Raw genomic sequence first — 23,226 nt, 5'->3', positions numbered from 1 at the left:
TGCTCTGGAGCGGAAATCAACAAGGCTTAGCAGGCCTGGTGCAGGCACTGATAGAAGGAGGGCTGGGGCTTTCTAACAGGGTATGTTGAGGTGGAGGACACTCTACGGGGGTTGGGTTTGGGGGATTCGGTCAAGAGTTAGTAGCTCTGTCACCTTTCCTGGCTTTTTTTTTTTTTTTTTTTTTTTTTTTTGCGGTACGCGGGCCTCTCACTGTTGTGGCCTCTCCCGTTGCGGAGCACAGGCTCCAGACGCGCAGGCTCAGCGGCCATGGCTCACGGGCCCAGCCGCTCCGCGGCATGTGGGATCTTCCCGGACCGGGGCACGAACCCGTGTCCCCTGCATCGGCAGGCGGACTCTCAACCACTGCGCCACCAGGGAAGCCCGCTTTTTGGGTTTTCTGACCCTTCCACGTGAACATTGGCAGGGCTGAGTGAGCGCCCCTGGTTACACCCACACAGCACCTAAGCCTGCCTTTTTGGGTCGAGCTCACCGTGAAGAGTGATCCTCCTTACAGGGCCCTGATGACCACTCGCCCGTGGCCTCACGACCCTACTTGTCAGGCACCTGCTCTGCTGTAGGCAAGATGCTGTGTCAGGAATGGATTTGCAAAGATACCTACCCTTCGGTAGGTGTTCCTAAACACCAAGCCCTTAAGCCTTGGTTTTCTTTTAAACAAGCGTTGGGCTCTGAGATCCAGATAGGCCCCTTGTCTTTCCATCCCTTTGGTGTTAACCTCTCTCATAGGTTTCTTCTTTCTTTCTTTCTTTCTTTTTTTTTTTTTTTTTTTTTTTGCGGTACGGGGCCTCTCATTGTTGTGGCCTCTCCCGTTGCGGAGCACAGGCTCCAGACGCGCAGGCTCAGCGGCCATGGCTCACAGGCCCAGCCGCTCCGTGGCATGTGGGATCTTCCCGGACCGGGGCACAAACCTGCGTCCCCTGCATCAGCAGGCGGACTCTCAACCACTGTGCCACCAGGGAAGTCCTAGGTTTCTTCTTTCTTAACCTCACTTGTCAGCTCCTCTGACATCAGAAGCCCACCAGGGGCGTGTACCTTAGCTTCACTTTTGCTCCTTTCTCCAGCAAGAGAGCGCTGCAGAGAGGCAGGTGTTCGTCCAGTTTCTCTGCTCCCGTCTGTACCTTTGTCTTCAGCAGCCACCCCAGGAGCTCTTCCTCCTTTCCCGAGTGAGGACGAAAGTCATCCCAAGGAAGCATCAGCTCCCTCTCCGGGCTTCCTCTCCGGATCAGGTTTCCATCTGGGTGAGGCCGAGGCTTCCAGGTTCCGGTTCTCGGGGACGAAGGCCAGGGTCTGCTTCTCAGCTGTGTGGTTGGTTAAACGGGTCCTCCCTGCCTTCCCCTCCCCACAGTGAAGGACGTCCGTGTCTCTCCCCCTGGGAGATTTCTTTTCTCTAATGTGAAAAATGCTGTCTTGTCTCTCCAGTCCCGCTCATATGGACATTAGCTGTTACCCTCCAAGTCTGGGACACAAAAGTTGGCTCCTTGATCATTTAGGATTTTGGTTTCACTTAGGTGAAGCAGCCACCCAGAAAGTGACGGTGATCTTGTTGTGTGGCCCATGACCACAGATCTGTGTTCTACACCAGACCTGTGAATTTCCTAGTCACTTCCCTCATTACCAAGAAGGAAAATTTGTTATTGAAACAACCATTTCACTGCATCAAACACCATCAGGTAATGAATCACCTTGTGCAGAGTTACGGGGAGTTTCGGTGCCCCCCGATCCCCTATTGTGTGAGCCACCGCCTGACTTAACCCTGGTGGAGTAGCCCCCTTCTCCCTGACTCCCCCTGGCCCTCACCCCTGCCCCATGCTGAGCTGGAGCCTCTAGCTCTGAGAGATGCTCTGGGGTTTCAGACCAGGTTGGTACCAAGATCTTCCAGCCTCCCATCTCAGCTCCAGGCTGCTCATGCCATTTCTCGGTCTTAGCCTCCAGGATAGATAAAGGAGAAGACGTGCACTTCCCTGTTCATGCTCTTCCCCTGGCTGTCTTGCATCTTCACCCGTAACTGCAGTGAAGAGGGACACGCCTTCCTTCTCCCCCCAGAACACAGACTTGGCCTCTCCGTTTCCCCGGGGGATGAAATCTCCCCAGCTCTGTTTCTGTCTCCTTCTGAGCCCCTCCTCCTTGCCCATCAGATACCCGCTTGGCGTCTACACACAGGGTGCCCTGAACAGCCAACTCCAGCTCCCAGTTCTGCTCCAGCTCCCAGTGGCTTCTTGTGAAACAGAACTTTAAAACCTCACACTTTTAAACAGAATTTGCAAGGATATTAAACAGAGACATCACCTGTGGTGCATCAGTGTAGTTTGACTTTGCATCTAATTCTGAGGCCTTTTGGCTGAGGTTGCCCCAACAACAGGCAAGAGAAAAAGAGAGGAGAGTTCTTTTTTTTTAAATTGTGATAAGAACACAATGTAAGATCTACCCTCTTAACAAATTTTAAGTGTAAAAGAAAATGCAGTATGTACCTATGAGGGAGAGTTCTTAAAGCAGCAGAAAATGTTTGAGAAAGGCAGGCTAAATCAATGTCACTACAGTTAACACAGATGAAATAACAATCGGCCACCTGAAAATGTTTGTGCGTGAAATGTTGGGGCAAAGAGGGCCGTCAAGGCAGGCTGACCAGTGGGGCTTCTCAGGGGAGGCTCCGAATGCTGCCAGTTCAGAAGCCTGAGCCGTAACTGTAACGGGGCCACTTATTCAGTAACTATTTATTAAGCACCTACTATGCACCAAGCATGGTTCTAGGCGCTGGGGAGAGATATGAGCAATAAACAAAACAGACAGAAAGCCCTGCTCTCATGGAGCTTGCATTTCTTGTAGGGAGAGACAGACAATGAACAAAACAACTATTAGAAAATGGTAGGTACTCAGCAGAGCTCTAAAGCTGGGAAGAGAGAGGGGCGGGGGGGCAGAGCCGTGTCAGCCTTCAGTAGTGCTGCAGGAAGGTATCCCAGTCTCCAACGGGGTGGCAGGAAAGGGACCTCTGAGCAAAGATATGAAGGAGGGAGGGAGCCAGCCCACAGACCTCTGGAGGTGAGTGTACCAGAGGAGGCAACAGCCAAGGGCAAGGCCTTGGGCCAAGAAAGTGACTCCAGTGTTTGGGGAGCAGCCACGAGGCTGGGAAGGTGGGTGTGTCGTGCCTGGGCTCAGCCCTGCCCCGGGGGTCCTGCCAGCAGAGCATCTCTTCCTCTTCTGCTTTGTTAAAAATATTTAAACTGCTTTATTGAGATACACTTTACATACAGTAAAATTCACCCACTTGAAGTGTATGATTCAACGGCTGTTAGTATATCCGCGGAGTTGTCACCATCACCACGACCAATCTCAGAACAGTTTCATTGCCCCACAGAGACACGTCACCCTTCTTAGATTTGCTCTCTTGTCTCCCACACCCCAACTTTCCTGCATAGGGAGGCGGGCAGCTGAAGGAGCCCTGGGTCCTGAGTCCACTGTGCTAGAACGCGGCAAGGGATGCTGGGACAATCTCTCCCATCTCATCTCTGAGCCTGAGTAATATGAGTGAGGGCAGGAGGGACGCCTGAAGTCCTTTCAGTCTGGCAGGCTGTGACTCTAAGGAAGAGAAAAGTGGGGGAATCTGAGCAAGGATCGGACAGGAGCAATGTTTAATTATTAGGCTAGACATTCACATTAGAGGCAATCGCAAACTCAAGGCCTCGTGGGAACTCCCAGCTCCAGGAAAGACGGCAATTAAGTGATCTTCAAAAGATCTTTTCTATTTCTTAAGATTTCCGAGGAAAGAAGGCCTACAGATTTCAGGAATGATGTCTTCCTGTGTCACACGTCTCTCACTCCTGGGTCGTGGGTGGAATGGAAGAGACCCTGAGAAGGAAACGGGGGCGTCCCTGTAAGCTGTTCTCCTTCCTGTCTGAGCCTCACCTTTTTCATCTCTAAAAATAAAAAAGGGATCCTTTCCATTCTAGACACAATTGGAGGTGTTAGGTGGGGCAGGACAGCAAGAGGAGTCCTAGGGGTGAGGCGGTCACTCCATGGCCAACCTGGGGTGGGGTTTGGGTCTGACGCTGACCAGCGGAGAGCTGAGGCTTCTCTCAATTCCAGGCCCTCGTGTGCGTTCAGACCCCACGTGCCCCAGGCTGCCAGACCCTGGGGGTCAGGAGCCTGCCCGCTGTAATACCTGCCCACCTGTGACCACATGGAGCCCATCCCCACCTCCTGCTGTTCTTGGGGACCCCATCATTCCCTTCACCCCCCCACCCTGCCCCAGTAATAACCAAGTACTTTGAGGCCTTCTCTGCTTCTCCCTCCGGTAGTCTCCTGAGACTGTCGCCTAGAAGAAAAGGTGCTGCTTCCTGTTTGTTTGGGTTTTTTTGCGCTATGAGGGCCTCTCACTGCTGTGGCCTCTCCCGTTGCGGAGCACAGGCTCCGGACGCGCAGGCTCAGCAGCCATGGCTCACGGGCCCAGCCGTTCCGCGGCATGTGGAATCCTCCTGGACCGGTGCACGAACCCGTGTCCCCTGCATCGGCAGGCGGACTCTCAACCACTGCGCCCCCAGGGAAGCCCCTGCCTCCTGTTTTGAGTGGTAGAATGCTCCTGGTGTGGACCTGGCTTCACCCTCTGATTTGCACTTAGAAGCTGCATCAGTCCCATAAGGCCCTTAACCTCTTTGAGCCTCGGGGTTCTCGTTTGTAAACCATGGATCGTAACTCCTGCCTCAGAGGGGTTTTGTCAGGAGCAAGTGAAATACATTTGTTTGTGTCACAAAGGGGGCCCCCGGCAATCACCCATCCGAGGCCCGCATTGCTGCCCTGCTCAGCGAGGCTCTGGCTGGGCGACGTCACCTGCTTGGCAGTTCTGCTTCCTTCACCAGGCTGCTCGCCTGAGCTGCCGTGGAGCTCAACAGCGGTCTGAGAGCCCTCCTCAGCCTCCTGACACAGTCCCTTCCAGGGCTCCAGGGCCCGTTCCTCCTGGCTAACCAGGCCAGGACCGTGGAGAGTGCTGGTTCTAGCCCAGCACAGTGCCGAGGGCGCAGCAGCAGCGGCGAGGTCAGCCTGCGATGGCCAGTCTCGCGCCTCTGTCCCCCCCGTTTCTCCCGCTTCTCCCTCCTCCCCACCCTTCAGTCCCTGGTGCAGGGTGGGCGGTGCCCCTGCCCTTGGCCCAAGCCCTTCTCCTCCCAGGATTTCTCTTGCGGTGGTCAGATCGTGCGGTGGTCAGATCGTGCGGTGACATGTCAGGGAGATGCAGAGCCGGTTGGCTGGAGGAGCAGTTCGCGGGGGAGGAGGGGGGATGTGACAGGAGAAAAGGTGGGAACTCCAGCTGTGGGCGCTGGCTTCTAGCCACCCCCCTTGCCCGTTAATTTGGCTGGGATCTCTGATGCATCACTTAACCTCTCTGAGCCTCGGTTTCTCCTTTTTAAGTTGGGAATAATCGTACCTGCTGTAATCTACTCAGAGGGGATGGGTGGGGACCCTGTGAGATTAGAGGGGAAGCCACCTGGGGACTAGGGGTAAGGGTTACACATGCGGTTACTTTGTGTCTCGGGTGAGGGAATGACTTTGGGGTTTAGGTTAAATTACATCATTGTAGCTTAGAATCCCAGCAGGACCCTCCTCTCCCCCCACTTACAAACCTGGAATCCCAGGGCCCTGCAAGGTGAGATTGAGCTGGAGATGCTCTTGCCCCTGGCTGCAGGCCTGCTTCTCTCTTGGGAGGGCATGATTGTATGAGAAAATCAGTTAGGTTAGGTCTTTGTCAAAATATTATAGGTATGGGCTTCCTTCTCAGGGCATTGAGACTGGTTGGCTGTTTGCTCCTCAATGAGGGTGGATTTACTGGAACTTTCCAGGGATAGCAGACGGATTTCTTCACAGTGTGCTTCAGGCCCACCAGGATCCAGGCATCCATGAGGTTTGTGCCAGACCAGCTGAGTGGCTGACATTTGTTCTAGACTCTCTAAAGTTTGCCTTTACCTAGTTGGCTGTGAAGATGGTATTTTGATAGCTCTGACAGCATCTTAGAAAGAAGAGGCAACCGAATCAGAGGGCTGGATTTAGCTTTCCTCCTGCCCGGTCCTTTAAATGCCCGTATTTGACCTTGAATCTCCTTGAGAGGGGGGCTGTTGCCTTCCCCCATGTTACCAGAGTGACCGTCAACTCATGGTCAGCTGCTCAGAAGAGACTCATTGTCCAGGTATCAGACCGCAGAGATGCTGTTCTCATGACCTCTCCCAAGGTCACTGGTCTGCGCCCCAAGGGCCTCTTTCAGGATCTTGAGCACTTCTCAGGAAGAACTGTAGAAAGCCTGAATCTCCAGCTGTCTGACACATGCAGGTTCACAGTTTGTTTTTAACTTGAGAACATTGAGGAAATAGGAATAGGAACCCCATCACAGGGTTTCTCATTCTCAGCACTAGTATATCTGGGGCCAAATCATTCTTTGCTGTGTATTGGGGAGCTATCCTATGCTCTGGTTCCTACCCACTAGATGCCCGTAGCGCCCTCACCCCGAGCTGTGACAACCAAGAAAGTCTGCCAGATGTCCTGGGGGTGGGGAGCGATGGGGAAACGTAACATTCCCATTGAGGACCTTTGCCCTGCTCTTAAATGGGTGATTGTGGGTGGTGTCAGCTGAATATGGCCCCTCAGGATGTCCACTTCCTAATCCCCTGAGCCTATATGTGGCACTTTACGCAAAAAGGACTATGCAGACGTGATTAATTTAAGGGTTTTGAGATGGGAGATTATTCTGGATTATCCAGTTGTATCTGATATAATCGGAGGGGTCCTTATAAGAAGGAGACAAAGGATCCGAGGGACAGAAGGTGATGTGATCAATGGAAGAGTTGAAGATGCTATGCTGCTGGCTTTGAAGAGGAAGGAAGGGGCCGTGAGCCAAGGGATGCAGGGAGCGCAGCTCTGGATGCTGGAAAAGGCAAGGAAACAGATTTTCTCCTGGAGCCAACAGAGTGAGCCCAAACCTCTGACACCTTGGATTAGGACCGATAACACCCATTTCAGACTCTGACTTCCAAACTGTCAGATAATAAATCTGTGCTGTTTTAAGCCACTAAATTGGTGATAATTCGTTACAGCAGCCATAGGACACTGATATAGCGGGGAAGGTGGCTTTCTTTAACTAAGCAATTGAAGCTAGCTGTTTACAAGATGTGATCAGGGCATCAACAGCATGGTTATCTGGGGTTTGCATTTGTGACTTTGCTTGGGAAAGTGTATCTGTGCAGGTGACACATTTGTTGGGTGACAACTCTGCACCAGGCATGGGATTACAGGAATGGATAAGCCATTTTTTCTACCCTCAAGAATAAATGTTAGTTCTATCCTCGGGGAAGTCACAGTTAAGGGAGAAAGACCAGCAGTCAGCAGAAAATGTGACTATAAAATAGTGGCCATTGAAGAGACACGCACAGGATGATGTGGAGAGTGCAGAGGTGGTACCAGTGCATTCTGGGGGAGTCAGAAGGGGGTCCCAGGAGGAGATGGTGCTGACCTCAGCCCTGGAGGATGAGCAGGAAAGGGGAGAGGGATGACACGAGCAAGGGCCAAGGGGCTTGAGACAACATAGTGTGCGTATGGGGGTCTGTATCTCTACTCATACCCGCTCATATGTGGGCATCATACTTTGCCAAGTGCCAGGCACTGAGCTAACCCCTTGCGTAGCCATTTGTCTTTTGATCCTTGCAGTAACCTCATGAAGAGCATTCAGTTATTGTTGCCTTTTTACAGGTGAGCAAACAGGCGTGATGCTGTGCATCACTTGACAGCAGGGTGGCAGAATCTAGCCTGGTCCCAGAGCACACACGCAGAACCACGGTGCTCTCCTGCCTCTGTGAGGAGGTTAATATCACTAGATCCTGACCACGGGCCTGGGAGCAGGGCCCAGACACAGAGGGCTTGGGCACCGTGAGTGGGAGCTTGGATTTGAGCCCATGGGACAAGGGAATTACTGGAGGCTTTAGCCTTGTAACCCCAGGCCACGGGGGACTTTGGAGCTGGAGATACTGGGTTTGCAGCTCCCTCTCCAACAGTTTGCTAATGTTGTAACTGTTTTAAAAGACAGGTTTTGGGCTTCCCTGGTGGTGCAGTGGTTGAGAGTCTGCCTGCCGATGCAGGGGACACGGGTTCATGCCCCGGTCCGGGAGGATCCCACATGCCGTGGAGCGGCTGGGCCCGTGAGCCATGGCCGCTGAGCCTGCGCGTCCGGAGCCTGTGCTCCGCAATGGGAGAGGCCGCAACAGTGAGAGGCCCGCGTACCGCAAAAAAAAAAAAAAAAAAAAAAAAGACAGGTTTTGTTGTTATTTAGGCATCTCAAGGGCAACAGATCAGGAGACAACTGCCATTGAAAAGATCGTTTGTTACTCACAGATCCCAAGAGGAGAGGCCATGCCACACCGTGGGGTGGGGGGCCACCTGGGGAAGCACCAGTGTCCATCAACAGACAGAGGGAGTGAGGGGAAAATGGGGGCAAGAGGCTTTATTGTGGTTTCCCAGGGAAGGAATGAGTGAGGCAGGGGAAGCAGGCTTAGCATAGGCTGGTCTGAACAATTTCAGGAGGCTCTGGGGCACAGCGCTGTCCCTAGTTGTCTGGTACCTGGCCCTGTGGTGATTAGAACAGGGGGATAGTGGCCCAGAGTGTCAGAGCCCAATAAAGGAGGTGTGCGTTCTGGACTGGTTGGTTTGCATATGAAAAGCACTTGTGGTTTGCTACTTTGAGGAATTTGCTAAACCTGGGAGGGGCGGTCCCTCCAGGATCAGCAAGACCCCACAAGGCAAACCATCAGAATAAAAGGGCATGCTTCCTGCAGTAACTAGACAGATCCTTTTACCGCTCTGCGCCTTGGTCTCCTCTCCTGTACAATGGGACACCAGTAGACACTTCAGGGGATTATTGTCAGGATTAAACGAAATAACTTATGCAAAGTATCTGGCATAATGCATTGGCATTGGGAACATTCATTGAATGTTATTCCTCTTCATCTCCGTCTTGTACCCTCAAGGTTTTCTTTTAAAGGACCCAGGCATAAATGGAGGCTCCCGGGGAATTCCCCTTTCCCCGGGGGAAAATGGTGGGAGGGAAGGTGCCTGGTGGGTCACAGACCCCTTTCCTTATGGGCCCCTTTGAGAATCAGGGGACAGCTGTGGACTGTCTCGTGAGAAAAATACCCACACGGTTTTGCACACAGTTTCAGAAGGACCTGACCAATTGCTGCGCTGCCCTTGGGGGCTCACATGCATCACGGCACGTACGAACTTAAGGAAAAAGGGAACAAGTAAGAGAGAAAGTGTATGAGGTGGCGGGAGATGCTAAGGTGGGAAGTTAAGCCTGGAAGGTGGGGGAGGCACGGGGGTTGCAGTTTTCAGCGTGCTGGCCAGCGATGGCCTGAGAGGCCGAGCCCTGGTAAAGGCCTTAGTGAGGTGACACTTGGGGACCTGGGGAAGGGCCCCCAAGGTGGAGGACAGAGCCAGCGCACATGCCCTGAGGCGGGACTATGCCTGGATCACATGGGACAGAGGGAGAGCGCGGGGCTGGCGTGAGGTGACCTTGGAGCAGGAAGGGGCCGTCTCATGTAGGGCCCAGGATGAAGGCCTGGTGCCATGAGAGGGACTTAGGTTCGAGGCCATTGGAGAAGGCAAGTGGTGCAGGGCGTGGGTGGGGACTCGATGGCACACACTTGTAACTCCAGGCAGTGTCACGAGGGGCCCTACAGGCCTTATAAGGACCACGGCATTAACCCTGAGCAAAGCGGTGTGTCGGTAGGAGAGGCTGGCCGTGCCGGGTTTAGAGGCCAGAACTATTTCCCTGGCTTAAAACAACTTCGGTTCATTTCTTGCTGTTGCGCCTCTATCACAGGTCATTGTGGCGGGGGTGAGGGAGCGTGCCCTTCCTCCTGGATGTGACACACACATGCTTCTGCTCATGTGCCAGTGGCTGGGACAGGTCACAGGCACAGCTGAGTTCGGCAGGGCAGGAAGGCATATCCTCCCTGGGAAAAGGTTGAAAGTCAGGCACCGTTGACAGGCTGCCATGCCTGGGAGGTCCCGAGGAGAGACGTACCCCGGCTTAGTCACTTTGGTGGAATTGCGAGTGGCCTGTCGGGACAAGGGCGGATGCAGGGAAACCCCCTAGGGGGTCCTCCCAACAATCTGGGCAAGAGAGATGAAAAAGAGGTATCACCACCTCTGCACTTACAGGCAGGCTCAGGGAGGGACCTCCAGGGTGGGTCCTCGGCTTTGCAGGCCTACAGATTGGCCATCGGTGTTCACAGAGATGATCAGAGGGGCTCGATAACCAAATTAATAAGAAATTGATATAGAAACCTGAATGCTCATTCCTTCTCTTATGAACGGGGATGGGAAGACATACCTTTCCAGTGATTCAAAAGAGAATCTGAGTTTTGGAGTTAGGTAGCCTGTGTTCAAATCCTGGTTCTGTGATTCCTTAACTACTTGATATGGAAAAGTGGCTTCGACTGTGAACCTTCATCTCTGCGTCTTATTTTTATTTTTTATTTATTTATTTATTTTGCGGTACACGGGCCTCTCACTGTTGTGGCCTCTCCCGTTGCGGAGCACAAGCTCTGGACGTGCAGGCTCAGTGGCCGTGGCTCACGGGCCCAGCCGCTCCGCGGCATGTGGGATCTTCCCGGACCCGGGCACGAACCCGTGTCCCCTGCATCAGCAGGCGGACTCTCAACCACTGAGCCACCAGGGAAGCCCCATCTCTGCGTCTTAAAATCAGCCTCAGATACATTTATAGGGAAGAATGATCCAGTTAATGGGGGTCACAGCATAGAGTCTGGGCCAAGGTAGCTGTTCAGTAGAGGGGGTATTTTATTGTTATTGAAACTTATTAGAGGTTAGCAGGTGACATAATGAGCCTGAATTCAGAGCCAATAAAGAGATTTGTCACAGAAACCATGGTAAGACAATGCTCTGTAACAGAGACTCCTGCTGTGGGGGCCAGATTTGAATTCTGTCCCGCTTGGACCATCTCCCTGATGTTAAGGGGCATGTTAAGGTATAATTTCTCAGATGTCAGCTTTCCTGAATTATTCCAATCCTCCCTTCCTTCCTGTGTTTACACCATGCCACTCTGACTGGCCTTGGGTCTTTTCAGATTGCCTCAGCCACCGGCGTGTCTGTCCTGAGGGTTACATCCACAGTGACGGATGCCATCTTTTATTTTGACCCTTCCTAAAGGTCAGTCTGGAAATGTCAGGAGCGTCTTAAGGTGACCCCATGTGGTAACCTCACGTGGGGATCACACTCTCTCCAAATACAGAAATGGGACTAAAATGAATATGTCAGTGCTTGCAAAAGTCTACTGCTCGAAGAAAACTGTTAGACCTTAAATTATTTACTGTGGATGTATTTTCAGTGTAAGCTGAAAAAGGAGATTGATTTCTTTGTTGCTGCCGCATCAGACTTACAGAATATAATTCTGACTGATGGCCAGGCAGTTCATCTGATTTGCTTAGAAGTGTGGAGTAGGAATGTGGAGGAGAACATGACGAGGCTCCTCTAATTTGCAACAATGTTCGGCAAGCTTAAGGGGTGTGCTGGTAGATGCTTAACAACCAGTTCTTAGCAGGGTTGGAAGGAACCCTAATTTGTAGCATTTGCCAATTTCTGTGGTGTAAATATTCCCACCGCACCTGTTTCAGGCCTCTCACATGACATCAGCCAGCCCACAAAATTCCTGCCCATTTGACAGTTGGATCTCGGAAGCCAGGATGACTGGCCCCAGCACGCAGACCGTGAGTGAGGAGTTAGATAATCCCAGGGGTCAGTGGTCGCACTCGTGCTTACTCCTGTGTAACCCTGGCCAAGTTCCTTGACGTCTCTGAGCCTGGTTCACAGATGGCATCCTTGAGGCTGGTTTCCTTTCCCTGGTGGCCCGGGTAGGAAAGGGCCTTTATATCATCACTCCCTTGCTGTATCCCTTGGGTGGAGGTTAGTACAGGAGACAGGCAGTGATGCTTAGAGAGCTGTGCCCACAGCTGCCTTATCTTTTTCTGAGAGCATTTCTAAGCACAGGCTGGGCTTTTTTAAAATGTAGGAAGATGGGTGAAGTTTGATGGGTGGAAAGAGAAGAATTGCCCGTCTAATAGGAGCTCAATCCGAAGAAACTAGACAGTGGAAATTAGACGAGCAGGTGGTAGACTTCCCCCAAACCTTAGCTTCAGTGGTAAAAGGAGGGAGGAGGTGAGGGCTGAGAGAGGCAGATGTTGACCTTGACGTGTGGATAGACAAATAGCAACTTGAGCCTGTTTCTTGGTTTGGGGAATCTCTGGGGGACCCACCCATGGGGGTACAATGCCATATAAATTAGGTGAGTCACAACGGGAGTGTGGCCACGTCCACATCTCTTAAATTCAGAGTCAGTCTCCTCATCTGTAAAATGGGGACAACAGCCCAGCAGGGAAAGGATGCCGTAACTGGGGACTAGCTAATGGTCAAGTGTGAAAGACAGAGTACATCCAAATTACAGATGTCAGAGTCAGGGGGAGGTGCATGGGCCCAGTCCTCTGAATGCCACCCTTAGGAATTGGTCGCCAGCCTCACCGAGAGCTCTCGGTTGTGACTCGGGGGTCAGGAGTGAAGGGAGTTGGGAGAGTTAAGGGAGCAAGGAGGTTACCCTCGAGAAGGTTGCAGAAGAGAGGGAGAGGTGGGATCTCACGGCAGAGGGTGCAGGGTCCAGGGGGCTGTTCTTTGTACGCTGGCGGCACTTGCCCACGGAGACACGCTGGTAGGAGGGAGCTGGGAGCTAGGAGTCTGCACAGCTGACTCTTCTGCCCCCGCTGTGCTCTGCTCAGCGCCCCATCCAGCGCCTCCTCCTCCTCGAGTGCTTTCCAGTGTGTGATTTAGCGTTGGGACCAGAAGGGAGCTCTCTGTGGCAGAAAGGAGAACAGAGCAGCTGGTGAAAGGGCCAGGCATTCACCGCCCCCGCTCTGGGAAACAAAGTCCAGCAGTGGACCCCACTCGCCCAGGCTCACAAACAGCCCTGGGGCCAATCCAGGCGCTCCTGTGGCTTCTCAGACACTCCTTGAACCCGCGTGCAGCGTTCCCCCGGCGAGACCGTCTCGCGGTTTGGTTTCTCCTCGAGCCCCCTTTCTGGCCGCCATTCCCTGGCTCCCAGCGCCGCTTTGCTCTGGTCCATCCGGGTCATGGCCCTGCTGCTTCTGGCCAGACTGCAGCCTCCCTACCTCGCCCTGATGACGGCCCTCCCGCCGCCCCGGTCCCTTGCACGGCATCACTCCTTTCCTCCTGGTTCCTCCACGTCATCTGCCCCCGACCCCTCTCTGATTTTAGGGTCCCGACCTTCCCCCAGACACCCTGTCACTCTGTCTGCTTCTCATGTGGTGGGACATCCACGCTCATTTTTGGCTTTGTTCCCCAACTGGCAACAGTTCAACTGACAGTGACCCTCGGATATTGCGGGGACACCACCAAATTGGTGGTGATGGTGACTTCCCAGAGGACCGCCCCTGCTTGGTCAAGGGCCTCCGACTGCAGCCTGCAGCCCCTCATGCTCTGCCCCGTGGGTCATAAGGTGTGGACATCCTGTTTCTGGAAACCTTAGCCCCTGGGTCTGGTGATCAGAGCCCCAAGGGCCCTGTCCCAAGCCTTTCTCAGGGGGTGGCCCCCACGAGGCTCTGGCTTAGTGACTTCCCAGATGGTGGGGCTGAACTTGGGTCACCCAGTGGGCCAGCTGCAATCCCCCCTTCCTGGTCTGCAGCAGGAAAAGCGAGCAAGCCGTGAAGGTCACTGCCCAGAACTCGTCACAGCCGAACGTGGGGTGTTTTACAATTTCCAGTCTGATCTTTGCAGTGCAGAAAATGATGGAGCTGTAAGTGAGAGGAATCATAAATGTGCCCAGGCCTGTCTGAGAATTTCACTGGGGGCCACGAGGCTGCTTCCACAGCCGGTTGCTGTGGTCTTGGGGTCTTGGCCAGGATAATGCATTGACTTTTGGGTTGACCTCGGGCCACACAGAAATCTTCCAAGTGAGCCACTGCAGGAGGAAAACCCTGCACTTCCTCCCTCTGTAATAATATACGCTGCAGGCCTTTGAAGATTAATCACGTAACAGAGGGAAAGTGATCTCAGTTAATTCTGCTGGAGTCATCTCTTTCTTTGTGGCTTGAATGTTACTTTCCTGAGGAAGGTGGAAGAGAATTCAAATTTGGTTTTTAGCTCCGTAATCAGGGGCCTCTCTCAGATACCTGTAGGTACTACACCTCCCGTCCACTCTTGGCAAAAGATTCAAATCCTTTACACCCAGAGGGCCCAGTCCCTTCTAAGGCCAAATCTGGAGGGTCCATTAGTACAGTGGCTACTTTCAAGGCCGTGGAATCTGAGTTTGAATTCCAATTCTACTTCTTGATAGAAGTATGATTTTTGAAAAATATCTTGTTCATCCAAAAAATGGAATTGGAACACTGTATTAGTTTGCTAGGGCTGCTGTAATAAAATATCACAGACTAGGTGGCTAAAGCAACAGAAATTTATTGTCTCACAGCTCTGGAGGCTGGAAGTCCACGATCAAGTGTCGGCAGGGTTGATTTCTCCTGAGGCTTCTCTCCTTGACTTGCAAACGGCCGTCTTCTTGCTGTGTCCTCACGTGGTCTTTCCTCTGTGAGCACATCCCAGGCATCTCTGTGGGCCCAAATGATCTGTTCTCGTAAGGACAATAGTCATTAGGGTGGATTAGAGCCACCCTAATGATCTCATGTTACCTTAATTGCCTCTTTAAAGGCCCTATCTCCAAATGCAGTCACATAGTAAGGTCCTGGGCGTTAGGGCTTCAACATAAGAATTTGGGGGTGGGAGAGGTGGGGACATTGCCCATAACAAGTGCCTACATCACATGGTTCTTCTAAATAAGATACATGCTCAGTGAATCATGGTGTGTGGTTTCTCTGGGGTAGCCTCTGTTTCCTGTTGGATGCGTGGGTTTGAAGTGGGTGGTCTGTGAAGCTCCAGAGGATATAACGTTTGGCGATCTACAATTTCACCATGTCGGGAACAGATGAGGCAGAGAGGTAAGACGGGGGCTGGACATCAGCCAGCCCATAGGCCCCCGGCCAAGTGTCAGCTCTCAGCCCTCCATGTGACGGTCTCCCGAGCCCCGCCTTGTAATTCAGCAGTGATGTCTCATGACGTTTGGGGAACATTCATACCACATCCTAGAGAGAACTTCCAGAAGCGCTGACCGTGGACCGAGGCAGTGTGCACGTCGGCTCAGAGGGGAGTGATTTCTGCAATACCCTGAAACCACAGGCATGGATCTGGAAGTGGCGTAGGTGACCCAGAAGATAGATTGATGATGAAGGATTGAATTTCGCTTCACCAATGCAGTCAGTGGACGTTTGAATTCTTCTTTGCTCATCTTGGGCATGGATGGGGCTACCATCACAGCACACCGAACAATGAAATCAGGACGGCGACAGCAGAGGGGCTGTCCTGCTTCCGCACCCCAAGTTTGTTCAGGAGCACGCTCAGAGTTAGACTGGATCAGACCACGCTTCGGCAAAAGCTAACTTCTTACTTCATGAGCTTGTGCTTTTCTGCAAACAGGGGAAGTAATACCTTTTGCTTTATTAGAAGAAACAGAAAAATCAAGCCTTCTTTCCATTCAGCTGCTGTAGAGTTCCCCCTCATCACTGAGGGTCGGTAGCACCTCTGAGATGTATCACTTTTAGCATCAAGAAATGGGTTCGGGCTTCCCTGGTGGCGCAGTGGTTGAGAGTCCACCTGCCGATGCAGGGGACACGGGTTCGTGCCCCGGTCCGGGAAGATCCCACATGCCGCAGAGCGGCTGGGCCCGTGAGCCATGGCTGCTGAGCCTGCGCGTCCGGAGCCTGTGCTCCGCAACGGGAGAGGCCACAACAGTGAGAGGCCCGCGTACAGCAAAAAAAAAAAAAAAGAAAAGAAAAGAAATGGGTTCACCAGGAGAGGGGTAATGCCGCAAAGAAGCTTTCCGAGGATGCTCCAGTGTTGGTAACAAGCCTGGCCCAGACGATCAAGATGACTGCACATTCCCTGCCGTCCAGAAAGCTACAGCCTAGATCACATGACTCCCAAGGGAACCCATTCCCCTCCCTGCCCCGGCCTCCAAAGAACACTGAACACAGGAGGCTCTGAAAGGTTATAGCATAGCCACTGTGACCTGGTCGCAGGAGACCACACGGCTTCAGCAGAGGCTGATGGAAATGCCCTGTGTGTACAAAAGGCAGAGCAGGACACACATAAGTATTGTGTTCAGAACTTTCCAGAACAGTGAGAGGAAAACCATCAGGTGTTTTCAAGGTTGGCTTCTATGGAGAAACTGGCATTGTTTCTTCCCTGTTTATTTTCCACATTGGCTGTGATTCTTGCAAAAGCAACACATCCTCATTGTCACAGTTAACCTTCCAGGCTTTTCCTGTGCTCTGCCAGCACACTGGGTTTTGGCATCAGACTCTAATGTTCTGCAAGCTGCAAACTGGTGCATCTCCCTGAAATGTTGGAAGGGAGGTGCCGCGTGGGATGGGTGGGGAAGGACAAATGGGCGGGCGGGGGGAGGGAATGACAGAGGACTTTGATCCTTCACTGGGGTTCAAGTGGAGAGGTGAGGTGGGGCCGGGGAAAGACCAACAGAAGGCTGGAGCTCTGGACCAGCTTCCTGGGTCTCCTGATGAATGAGGCTCCTGGATCTGACCTTTGGGCTTAAGAGAGAAAACAACCAGGTCACTTTGATGTCAGCCTGGAAGAACGCCGCAGGGGAATCGTGCTCTGGGGTGAAGGTGGGGAGTTTGATTAGGAGATGGTGGCCCATGGGGTAGTGTTCAGGACTCCAGCTGAATTTAGCTGCATTTAATTCTGAAATTTTTGGAGAGAAGAAAGACAAAAGAGGCACTAGATGGACTGAGTGGAGATAATGCCTGAAGGTGCAGTGGGGTGAGGGAGTCTTGCTCCAGAGGAGATGGTATGATGGTGCCTGACTCACGATTGCCTGCTCATGGGTGGGTTTGGAGAGACTCCAGCCACCGTTGATTGTGTTTAGATTGATTGAGTTACAGATATCACATAGGCAGCGTCATAAATAAAATTGCTCTACCGTCCCTTGGGATCAGACACATTCGCTTGCTCGTTGAGGAGACATGTAGGTAATGATGTGCGGAGGCCTTGGAAAGCTCCCCGGGCTAGGGAGGGGAAAGGCATCCCCAGAGCCCAAGTTACACTGCTCATTGCAGGACAGAAGCAGAGGAGGACAGGGCCTCACCCGGCAAGGCCTCAGGGAACCTTGAGCAGTGGCTGATTGGAGAAGGCAACAAGGAATATGGGGAGACCACGAGAGACAAGAGTGAATGAGAAAGCAGTCAGAGAAACACAGGCTATCCCCGGGTCCTTGATCAGGGGGACCTTAGGGAGTAGATGGGGAAATGCCAGATAGAAGAAGATCCCCTTAAGGGCTCCTTGGCCTTGAGTGAGCTGACGAGAAGGGGAAGGGTGACTCCAAAGCCTTCTCAGAGTAGAACAGTTGTGCAGCTTGGGGCAGTTAGTAAGCTCTCGGTCTTCACAATCGGTGATCCATTCTACTGGCTGCTCTGAGAGCACAGCCTGGTAGTGACAAGGACACCGACCCCGCCGTGAGCTTATGATCTCTTATAATGGAACACATGGGGTCCCTCCCACAGCAGAGGCGATGAGCCAGCACGGTGGTCCTGGCTCTCCAGCCCCTTGGCAAAGCACGCCAACCGCAGCTTCGCTCTTGAGCCGTGGATCTCCAGAAGTTCTGGACGGGTCATTGACACTAAAGCTAGATTTCACAAGCTGTCAGCTTAGGGAGCAGCCATGGCCCCCAAGTTCGGGTCCTGATTTTGTGTTTCTTTCTTCCTCCTCCTTTAGATCGTGGTGTGTGTGGGCATCTCCTCGGCTGGCAGCCCTGCTGTGCCCTGCGGTTGAGGTCCACGGTTTTGACTGTGTGGGTTTGTGTCTTTCCGGCAGGTGTCTCCTCTGTGACTTCCCTGATGTCCCTGGCTTGGGTGCTAGCCTCCTATCACAAGCTGCTGCGGGACTCCAGGGATGACAAGAAGAGTATGAGCTACAGAGGGGCCGTCATCCACCTCTTCTGGCGCCTCTTCACCATCTCATCCAGAGTTATCTCTTTTGCCCTCTTTGCTTCCATCTTCCAGCTCTACTTCGGGATCTTCGTGGTGGTTCACTGGTGCGCCATGGCCTTCTGGATCATCCATGGCGGAACAGACTTCTGCATGTCCAAGTGGGAGGAGATCCTCTTCAACATGGTGGTAGGGATTGTGTACATTTTCTGCTGGTTTAACGTCAAGGAAGGGCGGACTCGATATCGAATGTTTGCATATTATACGATAGTCTTGACCGAGAATGCTGCCTTGACGTTCCTTTGGTATTTTTACAGAGACCCGGAGACCACTGACTCCTTTGCGGTGCCAGCACTGTGTTGTGTCTTTATTAGCTTTGTGGCTGGGATTGCAATGATTCTCTTATATTATGGTGTGCTGCATCCCACGGGGCCGCGAGTTAAGGTCTTGGCCAGCTCCTGTTGTGCCGAGCTGCTCTGGGGCATCCCTTTGCCCCCCGATGTTGAGCCCATGGCGCCTCAGACCCCTGGGTACCGGGGGACCCAGGTCACGCCTACCAGAGCCGTAACGGAACAACAGGAGGATCTCACGGCTGACACTTGCTTGCCCGTTTTCCAAGTGAGACCCATGGGGCCCCCTACCCCGTTGGGGCGTCCTTACCACCCAGAAGGGCCCCTCATTAAGATTGACATGCCAAGAAAGAGATACCCAGCTTGGGATGCTCATTTTGTAGACAGGAGGTTGAGAAGGACTATTAACATCCTGCAGTATGTCACCCCCGCGGCGGTAGGCATTCGGTATCGAGATGGACCGCTCCTTTACGAGTTGCTACAGTATGAGTCTTCACTCTAAGAGCATCTTGACCCAAGTTGAGAAGGGGACCTTAAGTTTGGTTTGCGGTGCACACCGCTTGCAAGGAATACAACTCTTCCCTTCCTCCAGTACACAGAACTACCACCACCACCAATGCTACAAAAAACAAAAAGAAAACAAGTCACAACCCCTTCAGATAAGCTTTCTTTCCAGTCGCTGTATGTATACAAAGATATTCTCTATGTTTTGTAAGTAAAAACAAAAAGAAAACCTTTCTTTTGTTTTTTACACATAAGTAACAGTATTGAAAAAAATCCCACACTATGGTTCATACGGTGGAGAAGAAGGAGTTGTCTCCACTCCAAAAGAAAAACAAAGTTTTATACCTTTACACCAAGTGTAGGTCATTTACGGGATTGGTGCTGATTGAAAGAACAAAACAAAACGAACACAAACAAACAAACAAAACCTTCAACTGCCTTATGCCCTTAGGTGCTGAGTTTCATTAAGTACTGTCACGTTTTCTCATGCAAAACTCTCTGGTGATTTTTGCACTGGGAGAGGGAAAATTAAACAATCAAATGAAACCAATCTAGAAACGAAACGAAAACCAACCAACAAATAAAACACAAAGCAATCATTCTTCCTATCTGATGATTTGTATTGAAGCAAACAAATTGACCAAAAGCAAAAGCATAGAAACCCCTCCCTCTCTTTGGTTTCTCTCGCCCTTCTCCTGTCCCTGCCCCCAACTTCTCAGCCCCTTCTTGGAGCCAAAGGGCCATTTGAAATTCAGATGGTTGGAAAAGCTCCTTGAAGCCTGACTAGGTGCCATTTTAGCGTTCACCTATTAAGAATCACATTTGTTTCCTGGTGAAAAGCAAAACAGAACAAAACAAAAACCACCCTAATAATTCGATAAGAAAAGGAAATTCTAAAGCAAATTAAAGGAGATTTCCATATATGTAATCAAAGAGAATCAGTAATAATAAAACTCAGCATAGTAGCAAAAAGAATGACATCAATTTAAAGGCACAATACTTAATCAGTGACTGGCGAAAATGATTTGTTCTGTCATTTTAAGGCCGTGAAAGGTATACATGGATCCCATGTGATATTGTGTAAGGCCTCTTCTGTTTCCATTTGGTGGGAAGCCTTAAATTGATCTGGAAAGAATTCTTCATTTTTCGTTTGTGCTTTTTAAAAATAGTAACACAAAGAGGAAAATTAGAACATAAAAAATAAGTTAAATTGTAATAACTGACCCATTTCAAAGACTGTTTGGTGCTTCTGTCTTTCACCATTGTGGTTGGCTGAAAGTATTCAGCTCACTTGGTGCATCTGGGTTGAGTGGGAAATTTTGTGTGTGTCGTGTGTGTGTGTGTGTGTGCGCCCATAGCACACGTGTGTGTGTGTGTGTCTGTGTGTGTGTGTCTGCTGCAAGGTCTTGCCAGAAATGTAGAAACAACAATATAAGACAGACTCTGGGTGTCGCTGAGGTGGAGTGTAAGGGGCTGGGAAGTGGGGAGCGGGGTGGGGGCTGTTGCTTTACCTTGAGCCCCTGTATGGTGGCGAGAGTCACACCAGCAGCATGCTCTGGGTCTTAGAGGCCGTGTCATTTGGGTGAAAATTTGATTCCATTATTTATTGCCTCATTGTACCAAGTTGAATTTCTGGAGGTGTTGCGAGTATGTTCAACCATTTTTTAAATGTTATTTTTCAAAGTATTGCTCTTGTAAGGAATATTCTGTCCTAGGGCATCGTTTCAATTCCATCTTATCTCTACTTGGGCACAAAAAAAAAAAAAAAAGGAAAAGAAAAAAATCACAAAAAGAAAAAAAAATCTCCACAAACAAGATATATATATATAAGTCTCTCTCTATATACACACAATATTTTTAAGTAAAAATACTGTTAGTCTTTGTTGTGTGTAGCTGCGATTTTTTTTCTTAGTTCCAGATATAACTGTTTAGGGTGCAAGACCTCACACTGAGCTACTCTTAAGAGAAGTTCAAAAGCTGAGGAATTTTTTTTTTAGGTTTGTGGGGTTCTTTTAAAAATATATGTTATTCAAAGAGGTTTCTCCTTTCCTCCCTTCATTGTTTATCTAAACCTGTAAAAAACAAACAAAGCAAAACAAAAAACCCCACACATTTTAAATTTCAGTTGGGTTGTAAAACTGGATTCTCCTTCCTTTGCTCAGACCCCTTTGATTTCCGTGATTATTACTAAATTTGCAGTGCTGTCCTGCCCCCTCCCTCCCCCACGTGGCTGTCCCCTCGGGTTCTCCCTGGCAGCGGGACGGAGGGCAGAGGAGGGGCAGGAGGGCACGTCCAGGAAGCACTCCGCACAGAGCACACCCAGGCCTGGTGAGGACCAGCCCTGCCGGCCTGTCCCCACCCATCTGAGGGCTGGTGCCCCTCGGCGATTAATTGGGAGTTCCAATCTGGTCAGAGGCGCTTTTCCTTTTTATTCTGCTTCCCTACCAAGGGCTTAGCTCCTGGCTTACTCTGCAGAGGCTGGAGGAGGTGAGGCCATTTGAGTGGGGCGCGATGCTGTCCATCCTGTGCATCCCATCCTCCCCGCTTGCTGGGGTCCCAGCTCTCGTCTGCCTCAGCCCTTTGGATGTCTGTCACCAGAGTGGTCCTTGATACTGTCCCCTGTGCATCCCTCTGGGACCTCGGCCACTTGGACTTGTTTGTTCTCAGATTTAGTTCCTTTCTCTTTTTCATTTCGACGCAGTCACGGACTTTAATTTGCCACCTCTGTTTTACTAATACACATTCAGTATTCACGGGCGTGCGGGCGTGTGTTTACATGCAACTGAGAAAACTGCTGACGTCCGTTGACCTGGAGCGCCAAAAGTCGGGATGACTAGGGAGGGCTCTCTGGAGCTTTAGCCACTGGGAACAGAGTTGAAGACCACAGGATGTTTCAGGAAGCCTTTCTTTCCACCTGGGCTGGTTGGACTGGGCTCCACAGGACTCAGGCAGGAGGGTGCCCTGCTCCCCTGACATGCTATTCCCCACTCCCTTCATTGTGCCACAGCCTTTCGTAAGGATGAAAATACGCATCTATGAGCAGCAGCAGGGAAGTCCAGTTCTGCAAAGAGACAGGAAAAGGAACAAAAGTCAAGAAAGAAGTAAAGAACATGGGAGGGAGGGAGGGAGGAGGGAAACATAAAGAAAGTTTTCATCTGTCCTCTTACCCCATGAGAGGTGGTGGCCTCAGCCCACCCCAGGAATCCCATGTTAATCAGCATTTGCCTGACCCCTGGCAAACCCTTAAGGGCGCTGAACCACCAGCTCATGGTGCCCCAGCTGCTCCCCAAGGGAACACTTAAGATGTTTAAAAAAAAAAAATCTCTGGGCACTTCTTGCCCAGAAATTCCTGATGAAAACTAATTAACAAGCTCCAATATTTAGTTCTGGTAGGAGATAAGCACACTGTACCGGGAGCTAGAGAATAAAATAGGAAACTATGTTTCCTTATTGCGTCCCCATCAGATATGCCCACAATCCCCCACAGAAAATCTGGCTCTTCTTTCCATTCTCAGAAAAGAATGAAGAATAAAGATGGTGGCATCTCTCAAGTCAGGCTGATTTTGTTAGCGTCATTTCTGTAAGCTCTCCTTCTCCCTCGCTCAGTAGGTCTGCCTCTTCTCTGGGCACCTGCGTGAAACCTCAGTCCCCTCACATAGCATCAAGGCAGTGTCCCCTGAGCTCACTGTCACAGGCCTGGGACATCCCAAACGAGAGCTAAGAGGGTTTAAATTCATCAGATGAGCCCCACTGACCTTACCCACCCCCAGAGTTTCTCATTTCTCCAACACGTTCCTTCACTCTGTCTCCAGAAGGTTCCCCTTGTTCTGCGGGGTCAGACTTGTCCCAACAGGCTGGGGGCTGGGAGTGCTGTGGCGGGTAGGCTCCATCCCTCTTGGTGGCACATGCTGCCGGCATGTCCCTCTTCAATCAAGAAAGACAATACTTTCTTACAGCCCGGGTGGCCCCTACATCCCTCCCAGATCCCCCAAACCCCACCTCCACAGGCACAAAGTCACCCCAGACACCCAGAGGCCTAACCCGTCCCCTCAATAGCCACAGCCCCTTTGAGTCCCAGGGTGGTTTAAAAGAGTATAAACACCTGTCTGGACCGTGGTCCTGAGGGTGGACCACAGGCATCAGACCCTGTCCCAATAGGAGCCTTATTCTCAGGAAGAAAAACCTATAGGTTCTTAAAATGCACCGAAGGACATCATTTTCCCCATTCTCCCTCTACTTTTATCCCCTCCCGT

At 51.4% G+C, this 23,226-nt stretch overlaps 1 protein-coding gene across 1 annotated transcript in view; it reads left to right on the top strand.

Annotated features, from left to right (window-relative positions):
- Nucleotides 1-18,971, top strand: part of XKR6 (XK related 6) — a gene marked incomplete at its 3' end in the record, with an annotated part of 278,166 nt that extends 259,195 nt beyond the window's left edge. Inside the window, exon 3 of the mRNA XM_082617496.1 lies at nt 18,007-18,971. Within this exon, the coding sequence (XP_082473622.1) occupies nt 18,007-18,971 (965 nt within the window). The remainder of the gene's footprint in view (nt 1-18,006) is intronic.
- Between the last annotated feature and the right edge of the window lie 4,255 nt (nt 18,972-23,226).

Source organism: Mesoplodon mirus (genome assembly GCF_964341445.2).
Source record: "Mesoplodon mirus genome assembly, chromosome: 1".
Classification (NCBI taxonomy): domain Eukaryota; kingdom Metazoa; phylum Chordata; class Mammalia; order Artiodactyla; family Ziphiidae; genus Mesoplodon; species Mesoplodon mirus.
The sequence above is the reverse complement of the archived record's forward strand: the minus strand, read 5'-3'. Positions and strand labels throughout refer to the sequence as shown.